This window comes from Oncorhynchus masou, unplaced genomic scaffold (assembly GCF_036934945.1).
Source record: "Oncorhynchus masou masou isolate Uvic2021 unplaced genomic scaffold, UVic_Omas_1.1 unplaced_scaffold_1768, whole genome shotgun sequence".
In the NCBI taxonomy this organism is placed as follows: Eukaryota; Metazoa; Chordata; class Actinopteri; order Salmoniformes; family Salmonidae; genus Oncorhynchus; species Oncorhynchus masou.
Window position 1 is genome coordinate 60310 of NW_027007856.1, and position 24145 is coordinate 84454.

The 24145-nt window shown below is 42.3% G+C and overlaps 2 protein-coding genes across 2 annotated transcripts; one reads left to right on the top strand and one right to left on the bottom strand.

Moving 5' to 3' along the window:
* Positions 1 to 887: 887 nt before the first annotated feature.
* LOC135532209 (receptor for retinol uptake stra6-like) lies at positions 888 to 18468 on the top strand. Its single transcript, XM_064959809.1, has 18 exons — positions 888 to 985; positions 1457 to 1523; positions 4676 to 4761; positions 5269 to 5408; positions 8234 to 8400; positions 8619 to 8732; positions 10009 to 10076; positions 10385 to 10467; positions 10574 to 10635; positions 10808 to 10970; positions 11415 to 11462; positions 13791 to 13955; positions 14205 to 14322; positions 15422 to 15523; positions 15957 to 16120; positions 16736 to 16870; positions 17084 to 17220; positions 17442 to 18468. Exons 1-18 carry the CDS (start codon positions 888 to 890, stop codon positions 17649 to 17651), a joined length of 2127 nt encoding a protein of 708 aa, XP_064815881.1. The 3' UTR covers positions 17652 to 18468.
* Positions 18469 to 19069: 601 nt separating this feature from the next.
* On the bottom strand, positions 19070 to 23822 carry LOC135532208 (immunoglobulin superfamily containing leucine-rich repeat protein 2-like). Its single transcript, XM_064959808.1, has 2 exons — positions 23532 to 23822; positions 19070 to 21961 (listed from the first exon to the last, which is right to left on the bottom strand). Exon 2 carries the CDS (start codon positions 21950 to 21952, stop codon positions 19781 to 19783), a length of 2172 nt encoding a protein of 723 aa, XP_064815880.1. The 5' UTR covers positions 21953 to 21961; positions 23532 to 23822; the 3' UTR covers positions 19070 to 19780.
* Positions 23823 to 24145: the final 323 nt, after the last annotated feature.

A 24145-nucleotide genomic window follows, 5' to 3' on the forward strand; every position in this document is an offset into this window, starting at 1 on the left:
CTGTCTTCCTGCTGCAGGAGAACCAACCTCCACTAAAACAACACCACACATGGCCTGTCTTCCTGCTGCAGGAGAACCAACCTCCACTAAAACAACACCACACATGGCCTGTCTTCCTGCTGCAGGAGAACCAACCTCCACTAAAACAACACCACACATGGCCTGTCTTCCTGCTGCAGGAGAACCAACCTCCACTAAAACAACACCACACATGGCCTGTCTTCCTGCTGCAGGAGAACCAACCTCCACTAAAACAACACCACACATGGCCTGTCTTCCTGCTGCAGGAGAACCCACCTCCACTAAAACAACACCAACACAGACGGAAACATTATTATTGGCTCGCTACTTCAATCATGAAACTGAGGTCACTAGAGGTCAAAAGAGCTTCATCCCTCTCGCCATCCTTCTCAGACCCCTTGACCCTGGTCTCCCTCTCCCTCCCTCCCTCCCTCCCTCCCTCCCTCCCTCCCTCCCTCCCTCCCTCCCTCCCTCCCTCCCTCCTGTCTTTGTGTGCTGAGGTAATCTGGGGGTGTTATGTGGTTGGTGTGTGTGTGGAATGTATTGGGGTAAGGGTGCATGTTAGACTCTGTTAGAGTGTGTACTAAACTCCTACAGCAGGGACAACACAACTGGACACCTGACCAGAGGTCTCTCTCTCTCTGTACCTCAGACGCTGCACAACCTGAACTCAAAGCTACCCAACACACAGTGGAGTAAACTACAACTCTCAATACAATCACAAATGATCAATATTTATTGATCTGGAAGTGCTGCGCTGCGTTGGGACATAGCTGGAGAGACGGTTGATGATCGAGGGTGGCTAGGTGGATTTCCTCTGGTTTTCACCCATCAACGTGGACTACAGCAACAGAGACAAGTTCAAGATGAACCAGACCAAGGTGGTAGAAGAGGATCCATATAACTACTATGACTACTCAGACTGGTACTCCAACAATATGGAACCCACCAGACCTCCAAAAGAGTAAGTATGGGGATCAGTAAACAGCATACTATTTAGCCAACACTTTTGTTTATCCAAAGCGACATATATTTTCGTATAGGTGTCCACAGCACAGCGGGAATCACATTTTTTCAACCCTGATGTTGCAAGCATCATGCTCTACCAACTGAGCCACACAGGATCAGTGCAATGAATTATGGGGGGACTGTGTCATAATGTTATGATGATTTTATTTAATCTAAGATCAAGGGTTTCTCAATCACTGACCTGCATGGGCCAAAGTATAGCTGGTTTTCAATTCTTCCAGTTTTTCCATCCATGATTAAACGATATATTACAAATGGCATATTTTCAGTTCTTAGGTGAAACTCTTGTCAGATTCGCTACCGAGAGCACAGTCAGGCTAAACAGGATTTCTAGGGAGTTTGTTTTTGCTCTGCTTAAATGGTTTCTGACGGTCATTGCTCAGCTTGTGTTACATGACTGTTTCAGAGTTATTCTCCCATGTGACCCCACAGCGGATGACCAGCTTTTTCACATATGCATCGCTTCAGCATCTGTAAGTATCAGACCTTCTGTCTATTTTCAATATTTACACCTGGTGAAAACATTTTACTTGAACCTCGAACAGGAAGTCATGTTGAGACCAAGGTCTCTTTTACTAATGAGCCATGTAATTACAGAGACACACATCCAGTACACATTTACCAACAACAGTAGGGGTCACAGGTCAAATGAATATCAAATATGAATGTTTGGAATGAATGGAAACAGTGAATGTTTATGTAGGCCATGTTCTAAAGGGGATGTTCAGTCAGTACAGATGACTATAGGCCATGTCCTGAAGGGGATGTTCAGTCAGTACAGATGACTGTAGGCCATGTTCTAAAGGGGATGTTCAGTCAGTACAGATGAAAGGGGATGTTCAGTCAGTACAGATGACTATAGGCCATGTTCTAAAGGGGATGTTCAGTCAGTACAGATGACTGTAGGCCATGTTCTAAAGGGGATGTTCAGTCAGTACAGATGACTGTAGGCCATGTTCTAAAGGGGATGTTCAGTCAGTACAGATGACTGTAGGCCATGTCCTAAAGGGGATGTTCAGTCAGTACAGATGACTGTAGGCCATGTCCTAAAGGGGATGTTCAGTCAGTACAGATGACTGTAGACCATACCCTAAAGGGGATGTTCAGTCAGTACAGATGACTGTAGGCCATGTCCTAAAGGGGATGTTCAGTCAGTACAGATGACCATAGACCATGTTCTAAAGGGGATGTTCAGTCAGTACAGATGACCATAGACCATGTTCTAAAGGGGATGTTCAGTCAGTACAGATGACTACATAGGCCATGTTCTAAAGGGGATGTTCAGTCAGTACAGATGACTGTAGGCCATGTCCTAAAGGGGATGTTCAGTCAGTACAGATGACTGTAGGCCATGTTCTAAAGGGGATGTTCAGTCCATGACTATAGACCATAAAAGGGGATGTTCAGTCAGTACAGATGACTGTAGGCCATGTCCTAAAGGGGATGTTCAGTCAGTACAGACTGTTGGCCATGTCCTAAATGTTCTAAAGGGATGTTCAGTCAGTACAGATGACTGTAGGCCATGTTCTAAAGGGGATGTTCAGTCAAAGGGATGTTCAGTCAGATGACTGTAGACCATGTTCTATCAGTCAGTACAGATGACTGTAATGTCCTGGGATGTTCAGTCAGTACAGATGACCATGTTCTAGGCCATATCCTAAAGGGGATGTTCAGTCAGTACAGATGACTGTAGGCAAAGGGGATGTTCAGTCACCATGTTCTAAAGGGGATGTTCAGTCAGTACAGATGACTGTAGGCCATGTCCTAAAGGGGATGTTCAGTCAGTACAGATGACTGTAGGCCATGTTCTAAAGGGGATGTTCAGTCAGTACATTGGTGCTACTCTCTATGACCTCAGAAAGCCATCTCCCTCAACATCATCAGTGATAAATGTCACCGTTAGGCCTTGTCCAATTTGTGGTAGAGGGCTCGCTCCACTTCTCTGAGGAGAACAATGGCATGAATTATAATTGAACTGACACACCGCAGGACTTTGAGATTCTGCCAAATAGAGCACACTCAGAGCACTATGTAGGGACAACCTGGACTCAGGGGTACACGTAACATAGTAAATGTAAACCCGTGACACTCTAATGAGTATGATATGTTAAGTTTGGTATGGTATGTATTCATGTGTGACTGTCCATCATCCATTTTGTATGATATGTTCCTGAATTACAATTCATATGATATGTTACAAATTCCAATTTGTTTTGGCTAACGCTAGCTAGGTGGATAATTGGGGGAAGGGAAGAAAATAGCTAACATGCTATATAGTCGCAAAGTAGCTAAAAAGTAGTTAGTAGTTCCAATGTTGCTAATTAGAAAAAAATGCTAAAGTTAGTGAGGAAATTCAAACACGCAATATTTTGGTTGCTAGATATTTGTGTTCAAATCAAATCAAATTAAAATCAAATCAAATCAAATGGTTATGTTATTGGTTATCAGATGTTATTGGTCACATACACATGGTTAGCAGATGTTATTGGTTATCAGATGTTATTGGTCACATACACATGGTTAGCAGATGTTATTGGTTATCAAATGTTATTGGTCACATACACATATTTAGCAGATGTTAATGTGAGTGTAGCGAAACTACCTAATACACACAAATCTAAAGGGGTGAATGAGAATATGTACATATAAGTATATGGATGAGCGATGGCCGAGTGGCATAGGCAAGGTGCAGTACATGGTATAAAATACAGTATATACTGTACATGTGATGTGAGTAATGCAAGATATGTAAACATTATTTAAAATGGCATTGTTTAAAGTGACTAGTGATCCATTTATTAAGGCGGCCAGTGATTGGGTCTCAGTGTGTTGGCAGCAGCCTCTCTGAGTTACTGATGGCTGTTTAACAGTCTGATGGCCTTGAGATAGAAGCTGTTTTTCAGTCTCTCGGTCCCAGCTTTGATGCATCTGTACTGACCTCGCCTTCTGGATGATAGCGGGGTGAACAGGCAGTGGCTCGGGTGGTTGTTGTCTTTGATGATCTTTTTGGCTTTCCTGTGACATCGGGTGCCGTAGATGTCATGGAGGGCAGGTAGTTTGTGTCACACAGCCCGACAGGATGCTCTCGATTGTGCATCTGTAAAAGTTTGTCAGGGTTTTGGGTGACAGGCCAAATTTCTTCAGCCTCCTGAGGTTGAAGAGGCGCTGTTGCGCCTTCTTCACCACACTGTCTGTGTGGGTGGACCAGTTCAGTTTGTCTGTGATGTGTACGCCCATGTTATACACCCAAACAGTCCAACCAACCACCCTTCTTTTCTTCTTGCTGTAAGCAACCTTCTGTCCTGCGTAACCGTACGGAACGTAACGTATCATACTCATTTGAGTGTGCCAGGTTATTTAAGGTTTCCTATGTTACGTCTAGTCTATGAGACCAGGCTGGAAGGGTGGGTCAGCGTCTCCACTTACCAGGGGCTCATCAAAAATAATGAGACAATGGGAAGGTAGCATTCAAAGGTCCTTTTCTAGGGGTACCCCCCCCCCATATGACTTCAGGCCCTCTGGCTTGACAACAAGCTACACTAGATTATTATTTTAGTTGTACTTTAGTTTAGGAGAGGAATTAGAGTTCCTATTGTATCACTTTATGGAATATCTTGTCTCCTAGCTCGTTGTGGTGCTGATTCTAGCAGTCCTGAAGAGGAGAAAGAGTCTATGTGAGGGTTTTGCCAGTGGATCAACTGGTATCTCAAGGTAAAGTGCCGGTTTCATTTACCAAACATATAAACATGAAGCAACCAGGAACTCTTGTCAATATGTGACAAGCCACTGGGCAAATACTGGTTGAATCAGCGTTGTTTGCATGTAATTTCAACACCCAAATTAAATGTGATGACATTGAATCAATGTGGAAAACTAATTGGATTTGAAAAGAGAAAGGAAATGTGAGGGAATTTCCTCTTTTTTTTCCACCCAAAATTGAACCTAAAATCCAATGACATGGTGACATTTGTTGTTGATTTCATGTTGAATTCATGTTCGTTGACAACTCAACCAAATGTAAATCAAAACTAGACGTTGTACTGACGTCTGTGCCCAGCGGGAAACCACAAAACACCACTGTTACAAAAACAACTCAGGCTGCCTCATCGCAATAACATACTATGAGACAATTTATAACAATGAAATATGTTACCATTCATTTGCGGGTGTTTGCTTGGTCTTATCTCTGGTCTCTTCCCGCTGTGTGCCCCCCACCAGTCCAGTGAACTTCCTGGACCAGACGCAGCACAAAGCCCTAGCAGTAGCTGTGTTTGGGCTGGTCTTCAGCAAGCTGTCTGTATTGGTCCTGGCTCCAGATCCCCTGCCCTTCTCCAAAGACACCCCTCAGGAAATCAAAGGTGAGCAGCTGTGTCCCTGTCCCATTAAAACCTCTTGAATGTAAAGCTCTCATATTTGGTGACCCTATTTTTTTATATTTTTTATTCAATTCAGTCTGGTATGAAAACGGTAGCCCCTATCTGCAAAGTCTGCCGTCAGCTGAGTATCTTGGCTATTGATCGGTGCCTTCAAAATCTTCGGTGTGACTTACTACCATATATGGGCATACGAATTTATAAGCGCAGGCAGAGCCGATGACCTCATTTTCAAGATGGCTGCCACCTACATTTCGGTTAGCGTTGTGAAGCATGAACAAAATATTCACGGAATACGTCGATAGACACCGAAGATAGTTTTTAGATCTATCAATTCCATTTCCCCCCCTGATGTTGTTCACATGTTGTGGAAGCCATCTGATGTGTTTCCAAGCTCTGGTCATCAATAATTCACTTCCAGCTTGTCAATGAACGATGACTTTCAAAAAACCCACAAAAAACAAAAAACGGTTATTTTGTGCGTGCTTGATCTTGTGTTTTCTGAACTATGTAACTCCTATCTATCTTCTGATATTTTCCTCATAATCACCCAGATGTCTTCTTTCCAAAGATACCATGTTCTAGCATGTCAGAATCATGTAATTACAGATGAATAGCAGTTACTTTTGGGTCTATTTTAGAGGAAATCTACAGGTTTTAAACAGACTCTCTTTATAGGCCTTTCATTTCTCTATGCACATTGTTGCCCTACACACACACACTCACACACACCGTCACTCCAACACACTCACACACACTGTCACTCCAACACACACACACACACACACACACACACACACACACACACACACACACACACACACACACACACACACACACACACACACACACACACACACACACACACACACACACACACACACACACACACACACACACACACACACACACACACACACACTGTCACTCCAACACACTCACAAACACTCACTCCATCATCTGCTCACTCACACATAACATGCACATACATTGATACTGACTCTACACACGTACACACCCACTCACATACAAGCTGCTGATACTTAAAAAATAATAATCTCTTCCTGTTGCCTAGTTACCTTACTCCTGTACCAGTCTGTTTGGACACACCTTCTCATTCAAGGTTTTTCTTTATTTTCACTATTTTCTACATTGTAGAATAATAGTGAAGACATCAAAACTATGAAATAACACATATGGAATCATGTAGTAACCAAAAAAAAGTGTTAAATAAAAATATATTTTATATTGATTCTTCAAAGTAGCCACCCTTTACCTTGATGACAGCTTTGCACACTCTTGTCATTCTCTCAACCAGCTTGATGAGGAATGCTTTTCCCAACAGTCTTGAAGGAGTTCCCACATATGCTGAGCACTTGTTGGCTGCTTTTCCTTCACTCTGCGATCCAAGTCATCATGTAATAACTTGTGGAACAGCGTAAACACACTGAAGGATGAACCGGTGTGATACTAAATACAGACTGTGTTGTTCCTGTTCCTTCCAGAGTTGTCACGATAATCTTCAATCCCAATGATAATAACTGACAATCAATAGCTCTGACCAATCCCCGAGATCTGTAAGACCATGGGTTTAATAATAATTAGTCAAAGACTCAGCTTATGCAAAAAAAAGATAGTACAGTTTATTCACGAGAACGTTCTGAAGTCCATTATACAAAGACATCCTTTTTATAGCTGCGCACATACTTCCACACAATCAGTAGATATCCTACGCACATACATACACACAAACAGTAGGTATCCTACGCACATACTTCCACACAAACAGTAGGTATCCTACGCACATACATACACACAAACAGTAGGTATCCTACGCACATACTTCCACACAAACAGTAGATATCCTACGCACATACATACACACAAACAGTAGGTATCCTAATCACATACATACACACAAACAGTAGATATCCTACGCACATACTTCCACACAAACAGTAGGTATCCTACGCACATACTTCCACACAAACAGTAGGTATCCTACGCACATACTTCCACACAAACAGTAGGTATCCTAATCACATACTTCCACACAAACAGTAGGTATCCTAATCACATACTTCCACACAAACAGTAGGTATCCTAATCACATACATACACACAAACAGTAGGTATCCTAATCACATACTTCCACACAAACAGTAGGTATCCTAATCACATACTTCCACACAAACAGTAGGTATCCTACATACATACACACAAACAGTAGGTATCCTACGCACATACATACACACAAACAGTAGGTATCCTACGCACATACATACACACAAACAGTAGGTATCCTACGCACATACTTCTACACAAACAGTAGGTATCCTAATCACATACATACACACAAACAGTAGGTATCCTAATCACATACTTCCACACAAACAGTAGGTATCCTACGCACATACATACACACAAACAGTAGGTATCCTACGCACATACATACACACAAACAGTAGGTGAGTTGTATCCTTCTCCGTAGTTCTCACCACTGTGTATCACTACCCAGCCGACAGTTCCATTCCCCAGATTAGGGAGACCTTGAGAAGTAATCCCTGTCCTCATAAGTTCCTCAGAGTTCTAGCCAGGTCTGTTCAAACACAGTGTAATTGTTCTCTGTATTTTCTTAGGTACACACATACACACACATTTCTCTCCCTCCCAGTCCAACCTCGTTGGACTTATGTTTAATACTTTAATTATTCCTTATCCATGCTACATAAACTATACTCCCTAATGGTTACGTTTCAGGGTAGAATTATTGAATCATTATCTGTAAACATATCAATTATTTTATCAAGAGTACATGAAGATCATCGCCATCTTCTACTGGCCTGCCCTGTACTACCCACTCCTGGCCTGTGGTACGCTCCACAGTAAACTGGGCTATGTGCTGGGCAGTCTATTCTCCTGGACCCACTTTGCTGTCCTCGTCTGGCAGAAGATTGACTGTCCCAAAACACCAGAGGTAATATCATCTGATATATAAAGTGGGAGAAAAAAAGGGGGGGGCACATCTTTGTTGTTGTTGTTGTTGTTGTTGTTGTTGTTGTTGTGTCATATTTAACAGAGTTCATATCTCCAGCTAAAACTTATTCTATAATACAGTATCTTAAAACCATAACAAACTGGTAAAAAAAATAAATCAGTAGGTTTTGTATCAATATGTTTCTCTTGTCTCCACAGCTGTATAAGTACTATTCCCTGCTGGCCAGTCTCCCACAGATCGGCTGTCTGGGATTCCTCTGTATCAAGTACCCACTACTGTTTCTCAAAGGTGCCAAGGCTAATGGTTCTGAGGTGAGGGAAGCCTGCTCTTTGACCAATGAGTGTATAGTCATGAACCTGCCATCTGCTGTGGTCTCTCTTTAAGGTTTTGATGAGAACGATGTCAAAGTGTCATGATCCTTGTCTGTGTTTAGGTTGTCAAAACGCTGGGGTTATTGAACTGCCTGTATTTAGGTTGTCAAAACGCTGGGGTTATTGAACTGTCTGTATTTAGGTTGTCACTGCCTGTATTTAGGTTGTCAAAACGCTGGGGTTATTGAACTTGTATTGGGGTTATTGAACTGCCTGTATTTAGGTTGTCAAAATGCTGGGGTTATTGAACTGCCTGTATTTAGGTTGTCAAAACACTGGGGCTATTGAACTGTCTGTATTTAGGTTGTCAAAACGCTGGGGTTATTGAACTGCCTGTATTTAGGTTGTCAAAACACTGGGGTTATTGAACTGCCTGTATTTAGGTTGTCAAAACACTGGGGCTATTGAACTGCCTGTATTTAGGTTGTCAAAACGCTGGGGTTATTGTCCTGCTAGTCTAATATCTGGATGAGAACTGCCTGTATTTAGGTTGTCAAAACGCAGGGGTTATAGAACTGTCTGTATTTAGGTTGTCAAAACGCTGGGGTTATTGAACTGTCTGTATTTAGGTTGTCAAAACGCTGGGGTTATTGTCCTGCTAGTCTAATATCTGGATGAGAACTGCCTGTATTTAGGTTGTCAAAACGCAGGGGTTATAGAACTGTCTGTATTTAGGTTGTCAAAACGCTGGGGTTATTGAACGGTCTGTATTTAGGTTGTCAAAACGCTGGGGTTATTGTCCTGCCCGTGATGCTTATGGGATATCTACAGTATGTAAAAACTAAACATAGCTCCTCAATAGACTTTTAAAGTTATGAAACTACATTAACCACGTAACTTGAAACCAAAGGTCTGATTACGTAAACAGCTTGGATGGACTTGATTTAGTGTAAAATATCCCCTGCACAGATTATGACCCAGGAATGTTATTTCTCTCAAGGTCTCTACACAATGCAGTGTTTATTTCACTGTAATCCGTGGATTGTCTCGCTGTAAACTGTCGGTGACAGTGAGATCATGTGAGGTCGTTAATCCGTCTGTGTTGTGATCACAGCTACAGTTCTAGCAACCTCACACATTCTTTTAATGTGAATTTTCTGCATCCAAAATGATTGATTTTACACAGTGTTGCAGGTGGTCAGTGTTGTCAGATCATGCATCCCATAATGTTTACGTGTTAATTAAACAGTTTGATTCTGACACTCTTTGGCTTCAGGACCTGGAGAGCAGCTACTACACAGACTACGTGAAATTAATTCTAAAGAAGAAAAAGTCAAACGTCAGGTGGGGTTTATGAGAAAAACAGGAAACTAAAACTGAATGACCAGACTGTTTTATTATTATGAGAGAAACAAGATACTAAACTGAATGACCAGACTGTTTTATTATGAGAGAAACAAGATACTAAACTGATTGACCAGACTGTTTTATTATGAGAGAAACAAGATACTAAACTGAATGACCAGACTGTTTTATTATGAGAGAAACAAGATACTAAACTGACTGACCAGACTGTGTTTTATTCTATGACATAAACTAAGTAATGATGACTGCAGCGTGCAGTTATGGACATCATTGTGTTTTTTGTTCAGTACCTCTATCAGATCAGATAAACCCAAACTGTGGGAGACAATAAAAGACACAGTCAAGTCCTATATCTACACACGAGAGAAAGGTAAGTCTGGAGGGTTTTTGACAATTTGTCTGCTAATCTTTTTCTTTTATTAAACAAAAATATTCCAATGATACCATTGTTTTACCATGAGTTTTTGTTGTTGCAGTATTCCGGTTTCCACTAAAGCTGGCGATCTCAGCATTTGTGTCGTCCATAGCAGTTTATCAGGTAAAGAAATACTGCAGTTAATTAGGAATCCATCACATTTTCAGCAGAACATAACAACAATCCACATTGAAGGTTGGTTGTGAACATGGCTGCTTTCAGATAACTTGACAAGATGCCAGTTGTTTTAATAGAGAAATAACTCTTAACAGTCATGTGGTCATCCATCCCCTAGGTGGCGCTGTTGCTGGTAATACTGGTGATCCCCACCCTCCATATAGTCCGTGCTGGTATAGATGACAAGTTCCCCTTCCTTCTGGAGGGCTTTGGTATCGTCCTATCAGAGGACAGGATGGAGGTGGTCCAGATTGTTATTCACTATACCTGGTGTCTGGAAGGTGGGTGTCTGTCTTGCATTTACTGACATGAGCTGCAGCTAAGACAGTTACCTGTGTGGGTTGACGTTATGTTGTGTAGTGTGTTACCTGTGTGGGTTGATCTATGGCCTGTTCGTTATGTTGTGTAGTGTGTTACCTGTGTGGGTTGACGTTATGTTGTGTAGTGTGTTACCTGTGTGGGTTGACGTTATGCTGTGTAGTGTGTTACCTGTGTGGGTTGACTTATGTTGTGTAGTGTGTTACCTGTGAGGGTATGTTGTGTAGTGTGTTACCTGTGTGGGTTGACGTTATGTTGTGTAGTGTGTTACCTGTGTGGGTTGACGTTATGTTGTGTAGTGTGTTACCTGTGTGGGTTGACGTTATGTTGTGTAGTGTGTTACCTGTGTGGGTTGACGTTATGTTGTGTAGTGTGTTACCTGTGTGGGTTGACGTTATGTTGTGTAGTGTGTTACCTGTGTGGGTTGACGTTATGTTGTGTAGTGGGTTACCTGTGTGGGTTGACGTTATGTTGTGTAGTGTGTTACCTGTGTGGGTTGACGTTATGTTGTGTAGTGTGTTACCTGTGTGGGTTGACGTTATGTTGTGTAGTGTGTTACCTGTGTGGGTTGATCCTGGCCTTACGTTATGTATGTAGTGTGTTACCTGTGTGGGTTGACGTTATGTTGTGTAGTGTGTTACCTGTGTGGGTTGATCCAGGCCTGTTCGTTATGTTGTGTAGTGTGTTACCTGTGTGGGTTGATCCTGGCCTGTTCGTTATGTTGTGTAGTGTGTTACCTGTGTGGGTTGACGTTATGTTGTGTAGTGTGTTACCTGTGTGGGTTGACGTTATGTTATGTAGTGTGTTACCTGTGTGGGTTGATCCTGGCCTGTTGGGTTGATTTTGTGTAGTGTGTTACCTGTGAGGGTTGACGTTATGTTGTGTAGTGTGTTACCTGTGTGGGTTGACGTTATGTTGTGTAGTGTGTTACCTGTGTGGGTTGACGTTATGTTGTGTAGTGTGTTACCTGTGAGGGTTGACGTTATGTTGTGTAGTGTGTTACCTGTGTGGGTTGATCCTGGCCTGTGCGTTATGTTGTGTAGTGTGTTACCTGTGTGGGTTGACGTTATGTTGTGTAGTGTGTTACCTGTGTGGGTTGACGTTATGTTGTGTAGTGTGTTACCTGTGTGGGTTGATCCTGGCCTGTTCGTTATGTTGTGTAGTGTGTTACCTGTGTGGGTTGATCCTGTTGTGTAGTGTGTTACCTGTGTGGGTTGATCCTGGCCTGTTCGTTATGTTGTGTAGTGTGTTACCTGTGTGGGTTGACGTTATGTTGTGTAGTGTGTTACCTGTGTGGGTTGACGTTATGTTATGTAGTGTGTTACCTGTGTGGGTTGATCCTGGCCTGTTCGTTATGTTGTGTAGTGTGTTACCTGTGTGGGTTGACGTTATGTTGTGTAGTGTGTTACCTGTGTGGGTTGACGTTACAGTGTAGTGTGTTACCTGTGAGGGTTGACGTTACGTTGTGTAGTGTGTAACCTGTCACTGGGTTCTTTATGTTGTGTAGTGTGTTGACACAGTGTGTTACCTGTGAGGGTTGACGTTACGTTGTGTAGTGTGTTACCTGTGAGGGTTGACGTTATGTTGTGTAGTGTGTTACCTGTGTGGGTTGACGTTATGTTGTGTAGTGTGTTACCTGTGAGGGTTGACGTTATGTTGTGTAGTGTGTTACCTGTGAGGGTTGACGTTATGTTGTGTAGTGTGTTACCTGTGTGGGTTGACTATGGCCTGTTCGTTATGTTTTGTAGTGTGTTACCTGTGTGGGTTACCTGTGAGTTGACGTTATGTTTGTAGTGTGTTACCTGTGTGGGTTGACTATGGCCTGTGTAGTGTTTACCTGTAGTGGTTACACTGTGTACCTATGGCCTGTTGGGTTACCTGTGAGGGTAGTTTTGTAGTGTGTTACCTGTGTGGGTTGACCCTGTGTAGTGTGTTACCTGTGAGGGTTGACGCAGTAACACCCTGTATCATGCTCCTGTGGGTCCATGATCCTTCACAGGTAAATCATTTTGATCAGCCAACACACTAACACAGTAACACACTAACACAGTAACACAGTATCACACTAACACAGTATCACACTAACACAGTAGCACAGTATCACAGTATCACAGAAACACACTAACACAGTAACACAGAAACACACTAACACAGAAACACACTAACACAGTAACACAGAATCACACTAACACACTAACACAGTAACACAGTATCACACTAACACAGTAACACAGAAACACACTAACACAGTAACACACTAACACACTAACACAGTAACACAGTAACACAGTAACACAGTAACACAGTATCACACTAACACAGTATCACAGTAACACACTAACACAGTAACACACTAACACAGTAACACAGTATCACACTAACACACTAACACAGTAACACAGTATCACACTAACACAGTATCACAGAAACACACTAACACAGAAACACACTAACACAGTAACACAGAATCACACTAACACACTAACACAGTAACACAGTATCACACTAACACAGTAACACAGAATCACACTAACACACTAACACAGTAACACAGTATCACACTAACACAGTAACACAGTAACACACTAACACAGTAACACAGTATCACACTAACACAGTAACACACTAACACACTAACACAGTTTCACATTAACACAGTAACACACTAACACAGTAACTATATCAGTGCACCAAACATTGTGTTCTTTTGTATGTTCAAGAAGCAATGGGAAAATACCAAATAACTGATATTTTCAAGTGTGCTCCTTTCATAAACCTTTCAGTAATTCTACGTCTTCATGTTTCTACCATCAGATGGAACCTCCAGGGCTTGTACAGAGGAGACATTTACAACGTGTATAATTGCCAGAAGAGCATCCGTCCGTCTCAGACAGGCCTAGTGTGTTGGATGGGCTTCATTGGATATCAGGCTGCCGTCATCTCTTTAGGTAGGCTGACCTGACCTGACCTGACCTGACCTGACCTGACCTGACCTGACCTGACCTGACACCAAAGGATGATCTAATTCCCATTTTATCATATACTGTAGTTATTCAGTAAATACTTGGTCATTTCTGTGTGCTACTAACCTCAATTCCTTTCAAAACTGACTTTTAAAAATGTTTTTTTTTTATGAAAGATGGCAGTTATATTCTTATTCTAGATTCCTCTCTTACTATTTAATATTATTTTGTCAGGAATGGTCCTCCAGACTTTGGTCTTCTTCATCTGTTTTGTGTGGTTGGTGTTCCTCATCATCATCCCAATCTTGTATGGCCAGAACCTTATACTCTTCCAGGTCGCTGCCAAGGCCTGGTGAGTGCATCTTTAAATTGAACTACATTTGTTCCTGTCTGCTTATATGGACTCATACTCTTATATGGAATCATACTCTTATATGGACTCATACTCTTATATGGACTCATACTCTTATATGGACTCATACTCTTATATGGACTCATACTCTTATATGGACTCACACTCTTATATGGACTCATACTCTTATATGGACTCATACTCTTATATGGACTCATACTCTTATATGGACTCATACTCTTATATGGACTCATACTCTTATATGGACTCACGCTCTTATATGGACTCACACTCTTATATGGACTCATACTCTTATATGGACTCATACTCTTATATGGACTCATACTCTTATATGGACTCATACTCTTATATGGACTCATACTCTTATATGGACTCATACTCTTATATGGACTCATACTCTTATATGGACTCATACTCTTATATGGACTCATACTCTTATATGGACTCATACTCTTATATGGACTCATACTCTTATATGGACTCATACTCTTATATGGACTCATACTCTTATATGGACTCATACTCTGATATGGAATCAAACTCAATTATATGGACTCATAGGGGCTTTATATGGACTCATACTCTTATATGGACTCACACTCTTATAAGTGGAAACAATAAAAATTATATGGACATCACACATTATATGGACTCATAACAATATGGACATCATACTCTTAATGGACTCATACTACTTATATGGACTCATACTCTTATATGGACTTATATGGACTCATACTCTTATATGGAATCATACTGGTATATGGACTCATACTCTTATATGGAATCATACTCTTATATGGACTCATACTCTTATATGGACTCATACTGTTATCATGGAATCATACTCTTATATGGACTCATAAATCTTGCTGGACTCTGATACTCTTATATGGAATCATACTCTTATATGGACTTATACTCTTATATGGACTCATACTCTTATATGGAATCATACTCTTATATGGACTCATACTCTTATATGGACTCATACTCTTATATGGAATCATATTTCATATTGTGTGGATTATTTTCATATTGTGGATTATTTTCCCGTTGTGGTATCTGATCTCACCAGGCCTGTGTGGGTGACGTTGATACTGACTATTACTCTACAACACGTGACAGCCAGGTTTGCTTTCATCAAAAAGGATGCTGGGACAAGAGACTTGAACAACAGGTACTAAGATTCTAGAACTCTATAAATGATTTCCTTTATTTATTTGTTTATTTGCAACTTTTTTTCTCAGAACTAGTGACGTCATAGATTTCACCACGGTTTCACGTTTTTTTTTTGCCCCAGCACAACACAGCTGATTCAAATAATCAAGCGTTGATCATTTGAATCAGCTGTGTAGTGTTAGGGCAAAAACCAAAACGTGCACCCCTTGGGGTCCCGAGGACCGATTTTGTGGAAATGCTGGATTTACACACTTCTTGAGTTGAAAGATGGGGTTTCTTTTCTTTTTGGTATATTTCATGTTAACATGAAAAATGACAAATTCAAATTAGTTTTTTTTTTCAAGGGGGACATGCCCCCGGACCCCCTGTACTTTCTTAGCACCATTGATCCATTCAAAGTAGAACTAAGTAGATGTATATTGTTGTTCCAGAGGCAGTCTGTTCCTGCTTACCTACCTGCTCTTCCTGATCAACATCGTGGTGGGGTTGGTAGCAGCCATCTGGAGGATGGTCATCACTGCCCTCTATAACATCATCCACCTGGGGCGCATGGACATCAGCCTCCTCAACCGCGCTGCTGAATCCTACGACCCGGGTACGTCAACATACAGTTCAGGGAATTCTATAGGAACGTGTTGTTTTGAAAGGCCTGCCACTGGTACATTTGTTACAGAACGGATATTGTCTAGAGGTCCCAGTTACATCGTCTGTAACCTGAATGAATGTGTGTGCGTTTCTGTGAGAAATAAAGGGTTTGAGGAACCGTGTTGGCTGGACATGTGCCTAAGGGAGACAGCAACCTTACTTTGGTCCAGTGCCAGCCAGCTCTGTCTCTCTTGACCTCTTGGTTGGCCAGTCCAAGCAGATTATTTTGTAAGGACTGTAATGTAAATGTAAGAATAGGCATGCCCAAACTAAAGACTTCAAAAAACAAACGAAAGGTGTCATGGCCCACCAAAACAAAATCAGCAGCCTCACGGTTTGCCAGCCGGGACACTGACTGACCATCACCCTAATTAAAGTATTCTCATGTATTGGTGACCACGTTCATTAGCAATCATCTAACAATAACCCATGTAATTGAAAAACATTTTTGAAATATGTCCCTGATGCTATGAAATACACAGGTGAACAGGTTAAACCTAACACATTGGTTTATGAATATGTGCCCTCGATATGTCTGAATCCCTGACCTCTGACCTTCATACAGCTTATTGTTACTACACCCACTACCTGAAGGTCGAGGTCAGCCAATCCCACCCTGTGATGAAGGCCTTCTGTGGGCTGGCGCTGCAGGCTGCCTCGGCTGGAGGTGCTGGGCAGAAGATGCGAGATGCTGAGGAAGGTTGTTATAGACATAACACACTCATACACGGATTTGCACAAAAAGGGGTGTGGTCTTTTCTGTCCCTCGCAGACACTTCCCAGACATGACATTGACTGAACCTACTACTACTACTACTACACAATGTGGAATTTATACCACCAAATAATTCCATCCATCCATCCAGTCAGTGTCATGCTCTGCCCTGACAGGCTCCTCCTCCTCTCCTTTCAGGGATCCAGCTGGTGAATCAGGAGAAGAGACCGGACAAGGTGGTTAACAGCAGGAGGGTGCGGGCACGCTGGCAGTTACTCTACACGCTGGTCAACAACCCGTCTCTACTGGGGTCCAGAAAACACTACCAGCTGCAGGTCGCTCGCCCAAAAATAGAGAGTAGAAAAGCAGGCCAGCAACCCGTGTTGTGTGTGTGTGTGTGTGTGTGTGTGTGTGTGTGTGTGTGTGTGTGTGTGTGTGTGTGTGTGTGTGTGTGTGTGTGTGTGTGTGTGTGTGTCTTTGTGTGTCTGTGTGTGTGTGTGTTCATGTGTGACAATTTCCTGTACTCTACAAGACAAACATATTTTTTCTTCTCCAGCCCTCTGACAGCTTCGTGAACGGAACGAACCGTAGCGCCGCGGCAGGAAGCAAGAAAGACGCCAGCAGCAAACCCACCGCTGCCGAGGCAGGCGCTGCCACACCCTCAGGCGCTGCCACACCCTCCGGTGCTGCCACACCCTCTGGCGCTGCCACACCCTCCGGTGCTGCCACACCCTCAGGCCCTACCACCGACGCTGCTGCTAACTGAGACCATGACACACGGTCATGACTGACGTCATGTGGTTTATGGGGTACGGACACCCTGCTGCTCTCTATAGAACCCAATGTTCCAACTGCTTGGTCTTCAGGGCAGCAGTTGACTGTAAGAGGCCTGTAATTTCTGTGGGTTGCAGTCAAGTGCTTTGGCTTGTTCAGCTGCACATGAAGTGAATCTCTATGCATGTTGCTTTCTGTGTCATATTGTTGTCTGCAATGTCGATTAAAAAATTTGCTGGTCTATTATTTAGTTTTGGTAAAGGTCGTTACGGTGAAATAGTACAACATCTTAACGGTTGTATGTGTTTGGTTATGATGCACAGAACACATCCTGTTTTAGCATCCAATATCCACCCCTTCCTTTAATGTGCTGCCCTTTATCAGTTGTTTTGGTAAGTTTTCAGAGGTTGAGATATTTGCTTTCAAAATATATGCAAGAACAATGACACATTTATTTTTTTGTGTAAATTAATGTAACTGACATCACAATCCAGTGTGAAAAGAAAATCAACTGTTTTTCTCCTAGGTGGGAGAATGTGATTAAGACTCTTATTTTGAAAGAGAGACTTCTTTTTCAAACAAATAAAACAGTTTTAAAGTAAATACAGGGGAACAACAAACGTGTAAGCATGTTTTCAAGAACCACGATGACTGCGTATGGAAACCCATTTTTACAGAAGCCAATATTCAGACAGTTCATTCGTAGTACAACAACCCTGATTTTTGGCATTTCACTATAGATCGGAATAACATGCCATGTTCGGAAGCTTGCAAATCAATAATGAACAAGCATTCCTTGTCAATATTTTATTACTTCAGGCACATATAGCAGAGGATGAACACTGAGGCAATGTACACATCCGAACACTTACATTTAACCATACGCTATCAAAATGTAACACTTATCTTACTGTCAAAATGTAAGAGTTGAGCAACAGTGGGGGTTTTAATGGATATGAGATAGAGACACGTGGATCATGTATGTTATTGACACAATACCAGGTTAAAGGTTACTGTGAAATGACTTACAACAATAGCTTGTGACACACAGCTTAATAAGGGTTTGTTGGCAACAGTGAAGTGGACGTTCACTCTAGATTGAAAAACAAAACATAGTGTGCAAAGCCTCAAGGCAAAGGGGGGGAGGGGGCTACTTTGAAGAATCTAAAATCTAAAATATATTTTAAATTGTTTAACACTTTTTTTTGGTTAATACATGATTCAATATGTGTTATTTCATAGTTTTGATGTCCTCACTATTATTCTACAATGTAGAAAATAGTAAAAAAATAAAATAAAATAAAGACCTACTCATTCAAGGGTTTTTGTGTCCAAACTTTTGTCTGGTACTGTATATTATTGACACAATATCGGGTTAAAGGTTACTGTAAAATGACGTACAACAATAGCTTGTGACACACAGCTTAATAAGGGTTTGTTGGCAACAGTGAAGCGGACGTTCACTCGAGATAGAAAATAGCATTGATAGTCTACAATAGATTAACATAGACATTCACTCTAGATAGAAAATAGCATTGATAGCCTACAATAGATTAACATAGACATTCACTCTAGATTGAAAATAGCATTGACAGTCTACAATAGATTAACATAGACATTCACTCTAGATTGAAAATAGCATTGATAGTCTACAATAGATTAACATAGACATTCATAAGTGCATCTGTTACTTTAAGAAGAGACATTGTAGATACAGTTACAAAGCTTTTTGCTTTCTTGCCTGTGACAGACGACACTGAATAACTGTCACAGGTCTCAGGAAACGTCACTGTTAAGAGCACACCGGAGAGGTCTATTTTTAGAATAGGCTTAAATATTTTACTACAGGGACGGGGTTTTTTCTTTGACATAATCTTCACAGTGTACATAAACTACCTTCTTTACTTTTCCTTTCAACAGAGGAAGCACCTAGGACTTTGTCTACACTGTATCCAGGTCATTGATACGGCAGCCATTTTGAAAAATGACGGGTCACAGGTTCTTCTCTCATGGAACGATAAACAGTTACTGTGAGACTTACATTACATGTGATCATGACTGAAGATGACTAGAACCTGTCTAGTCAAGACGATCTATCAAGTACTAACAACAACAACAGGATCAGTGGTGTGGCTCTTTGTACTGCCCAGAGATATTAACAGCCTCCGCCCCTAGTGGTAACCTATCGCTGAACTCTGACCCCATCTCACACTCATCCAGATTCACTCTGTACTGAGACAGAGTGAACGACTCGGTCACCCCGCTCCCCTCCACGTCCTCCTCTCTGTCCCCCCCACTCTCCGACTCCCCGTCCTCTCCCTCCCCCGTCTCGCTGGCTGTTATCTGCGTCTGCGACTCGGCGTATGAGTTCCTCAGGTTGAAGTTGACCACGAGGTTCCTCTCCATGTGATGCTGGTGGTCTTTAGCCTTCATGATGAGCTTGTAGGTCTTGTTCCTGTATTTGTAGACCAGGTGGAAGCAGGTGGCCCCCAGCAGAGGCACGGTGGAGACGGTGAGGAGACAGATACTGACGACTATAATGATTAACAGATTAGGAACTCTCTTCCTGGTGGTGAAGAGGACCTGTACCTCACAGTCCTCTCCTCTGTAGGTGAGACAGAGGGAGTAGTTGGCGCCGGGGCGTAGGTCCTGGAACAGATAGGTGTTGATGCCATCTTCCATCCTGGACCACTGGATGGCTGAGTGTCTGTGGTCTGAGGTGACACACAGATACAGCCCTGAGTCCGCCCGGGCTCTCCTGGTTACCTCTGATTGGTTGGAAGGCTCTTTGTTGATGGAATGGAACCCTTCTGAGGCGCTGAGACGGATGTCTGTGTCGTCTTTAGGAAGGAGGAGAGGATTGAGTCGAACTTTAGCCTCGGTCTCTGACACCCCTATGGCTATGACTCCAAAGTCAAAGGTATACTGCCTGACATCTTCCAGGCTTATATTGAAGGCCTGGTTGGAGATGTACTGTGTCTCACTGGTCAAGGTACATTTGCTAGTTGCACGGGATGGATATTTGAGCACTTGCTCCGTACGCTCAGTGTCAACTTCAATGGGAGGAAGGGTTGGGAAGATATTGTACTTTCCCTCCAAATGGGGAATATTGAATGGTTTAAAAGGGTTATTAATGGAGGTTTTGATCACAGGTTGAAGTACTGAGGGGATTTTCTCCCCATTAATAATAACTGGTGGGCCAATCACTTTTCCAACAGGTTGAGGTGGTGGTGGTTTTGGTACTACCACTACTATTGATAGTGAATCGTCATCTTTACCAAACTCATTGGTTGCGGAACAGCTGTAGTTGCCATTGTCCTTTTTACTAAGGCGCGGTATGACTAGAGTGCCGTTATGGAACATTTCAAATGGAATGTCTGTCGTTCTAGAATCCTCGTTAGATTCATTGGATTCTGCTGATTCTTTCTCTTTGGTGGACAGAGGGTACTCTACACTTTGACGGTTTGTGTGGATTTTCCAGATAACCTCTGGCTTTGGGTTCCCTTTGATCTCACAGTTCAGGATCAACACTGTGCCTTCATAGAGTGTGGTAATCTCAACGTTAGGCTCAGCCGTTATGCTAACATTAGGGGCCATGCACTTTGACTCAGACAGTTTCACGATCTCCACTCCTCTCAACTGCTGTGGAGTTTCACAGACAATGGAGTTCTGTTCTGGAACCGATATGGTGGCGTTTAGAATCCAGTCCCTCAGCCAGTCCATCCTGCAGTGGCATGTGAATGGGTTGTTATAGAGCTGTAGATGAGACAGGGAGGTCAGGCTGTCGAACGTCCCCTGCGTTATAGTGGTGAACCTGTTGTTGTTGAGGCGGAGAGACCTCAGGTCCTTGAGGTTAGAGAAGGAGTCTTTAGGCAGACTGACCATCTCATTGTGGTCCATCTTCAGCAGCTGCAGGGCTGTGAGGTGACGGAGATCCTCCCAAGGGAAGTCCACCATCTTGTTGTGACTGACGTCAAAGTTCCTCAGCTGGACCAGGGGAGCCAGGGTGCCCGGTTCGATGGTGACTATCTCGTTATGGGCCATCCATAAGGACGTGACTTGGGTCACATTGTCGAAGCTGCCCGACTCCACCAAAGATATTTTGTTGGCGGTGAGACTCAGAGTGGTCACGTTGGGGGGCAACCTTTCAGGGATGTCAACCAAGTCTTTGTAGGAGCATTCAGCGAAGTGGCGTCCGTATTTGTCGGAGCAGTTGCATAGTTCAGGACAGCCGCGTCCGACTCCAATGACAGAGCTCCACAAGGAGAGGAAGAACACGTAGGAACGAGACATGTTCTCTTCCTGCAAAAACAAATGTCACTGTTGTTACTAGATATCTGTTTAAGTTGTAAAAGCTGTTTACAATTCACATTGCACACTCTCAGTCACCATTCATAAACAGTCCCTGGATTAAAAGGGACCTCAACACACTCTCAGTCACCATTCATAAACAGTCCCTGGATTAAAAGGGACCTCAACACACTCTCAGTCACCATTCATAAACAGTCCCTGGATTAAAAGGGACCTCAACACACTCTCAGTCACCATTCATAAACAGTCCCTGGATTAAAAGGGACCTCAACACACTCTCAGTCACCATTCATAAACAGTCCCTGGATTAAAAGGGACCTCAACACACTCTCAGTCACCATTCATAAACAGTCCCTGGATTAAAAGGGACCTCAACACACTCTCAGTCACCATTCATAAACAGTCCCTGGATTAAAAGGTACCTCAACACACTCTCAGTCACCATTCATAAACAGTCCCTGGATTAAAAGGTACCTCAACACACTCTCAATCACCATTCATAAACAGTCCCTGGATTAAAAGGTACCTCAACACACTCTCAGTCACCATTCATAAACAGTCCCTGGATTAAAAGGGACCTCAACACACTCTCAGTCACCATTCATAAACAGTCCCTGGATTAAAAGGTACCTCAACACACTCTCAGTCACCATTCATAAACAGTCCCTGGATTAAAAGGGACCTCAACACACTCTCAGTCACCATTCATAAACAGTCCCTGGATTAAAAGGGACCTCAACACACTCTCAGTCACCATTCATAAACAGTCCCTGGATTAAAAGGGACCTCAACACACTCTCAGTCACCATTCATAAACAGTCCCTGGATAAAAAGGTACCTCAACATTCTATTGAGTGTAAATGCAGCAATGAAAATATGAATATTGATGAATATATGCTAATAAATATTGCAACTGCCAACCCCTGACTTTGAAATCCACTTACAGGATTTAAATATTAACTGTAATAGTTTATGTCTGTCTGATTGCCTACTATGCTTAGGAATTCTGCTTAAATTAGAACAAAAATATTGATGGTTACATTTTTTTTAACCAGAATTATTAGTTTCAATATCCATTGATCATAATGTACTGTTATACAAATATAGAAAGATTGTTTTATTACATTTGAAATGTCAACCCAGCTGATTAGTTCAACTAAACCAGAGCGTCTTGTGAAAAAGGTTGCCACCTTTTTGGAGCGCATGCAGTTTGTTTTTAAACGACGCCACAGCGACTGTGCCCGAGCCCTGTCCTTGGTGCTGACACGGACAGCACCGGCACCGCTTATGATGTTGTTTACTGCGGAATCAGTACATGCGTGCAGATGGAGTAGAATGCTATGGTCATGCATCAATCAAGGCGACATTTCACTGCAAAAAAAAACACAACTAAATGTAAAACGTTTAGGAAGTAAATGTTAGTTATATTTCACGATGACTCAGGTGTCCTTAGAGGTCAAAACGCAATTAAAAGGCCAATGCTACATTCTACAAATTCCAATTTCTAAGCAAAAATGAACACATTCATCATCGCTATCAAAAGCAACATAACATATCTTACCAGTGTGATGTTTTCCTCAGCGCAATGGAAGCGACGGATATTATTGCTATTGATAGGAGTGGTCTCTTATTTGAACCCCGTAAAGCTGGCTACATGACGAGTTGGGAGCAAGTTTTTAAAGGTGTGCACGTAATGGCATTGCTGGCATTGCTCTTGCATGATTGCTGAAACATATGTGGGTCCTTCCGTGGTCGGATGCTGATATGTCTGTGCGTTGCGATTGGATTTTGCAGAGAGTCACAGCACACTACCGCCTCTGGAAAGTAGACGTTGCAAAAATTAAAGTGATGCGCCCTCCCTTTTCCATGGCTTCTGTGGTCTTCCATGACAACAGTGTAGGAGACCCACCCAGCCAACTATTGATGGACTGTTATTAATGGTATATAGGCCGAGATGTGACAAGATGGAAAAGTGCCCGGTTCTAGGGTCTGGATTGAGCAGGCAGAGTGACGCAAAGGCAGACAACAAAAATGACCGTTTTTTTAAACAATTATTTTAATAAGGCATAGTTTTCAAAATCGTTACCGTTTCAGTCATCAAGTTAACACATTGTCAATTCCTCTTCACAATTCAGTTAAAACGCTTTATGTCTGTATACCAATTGCTTCTTTATT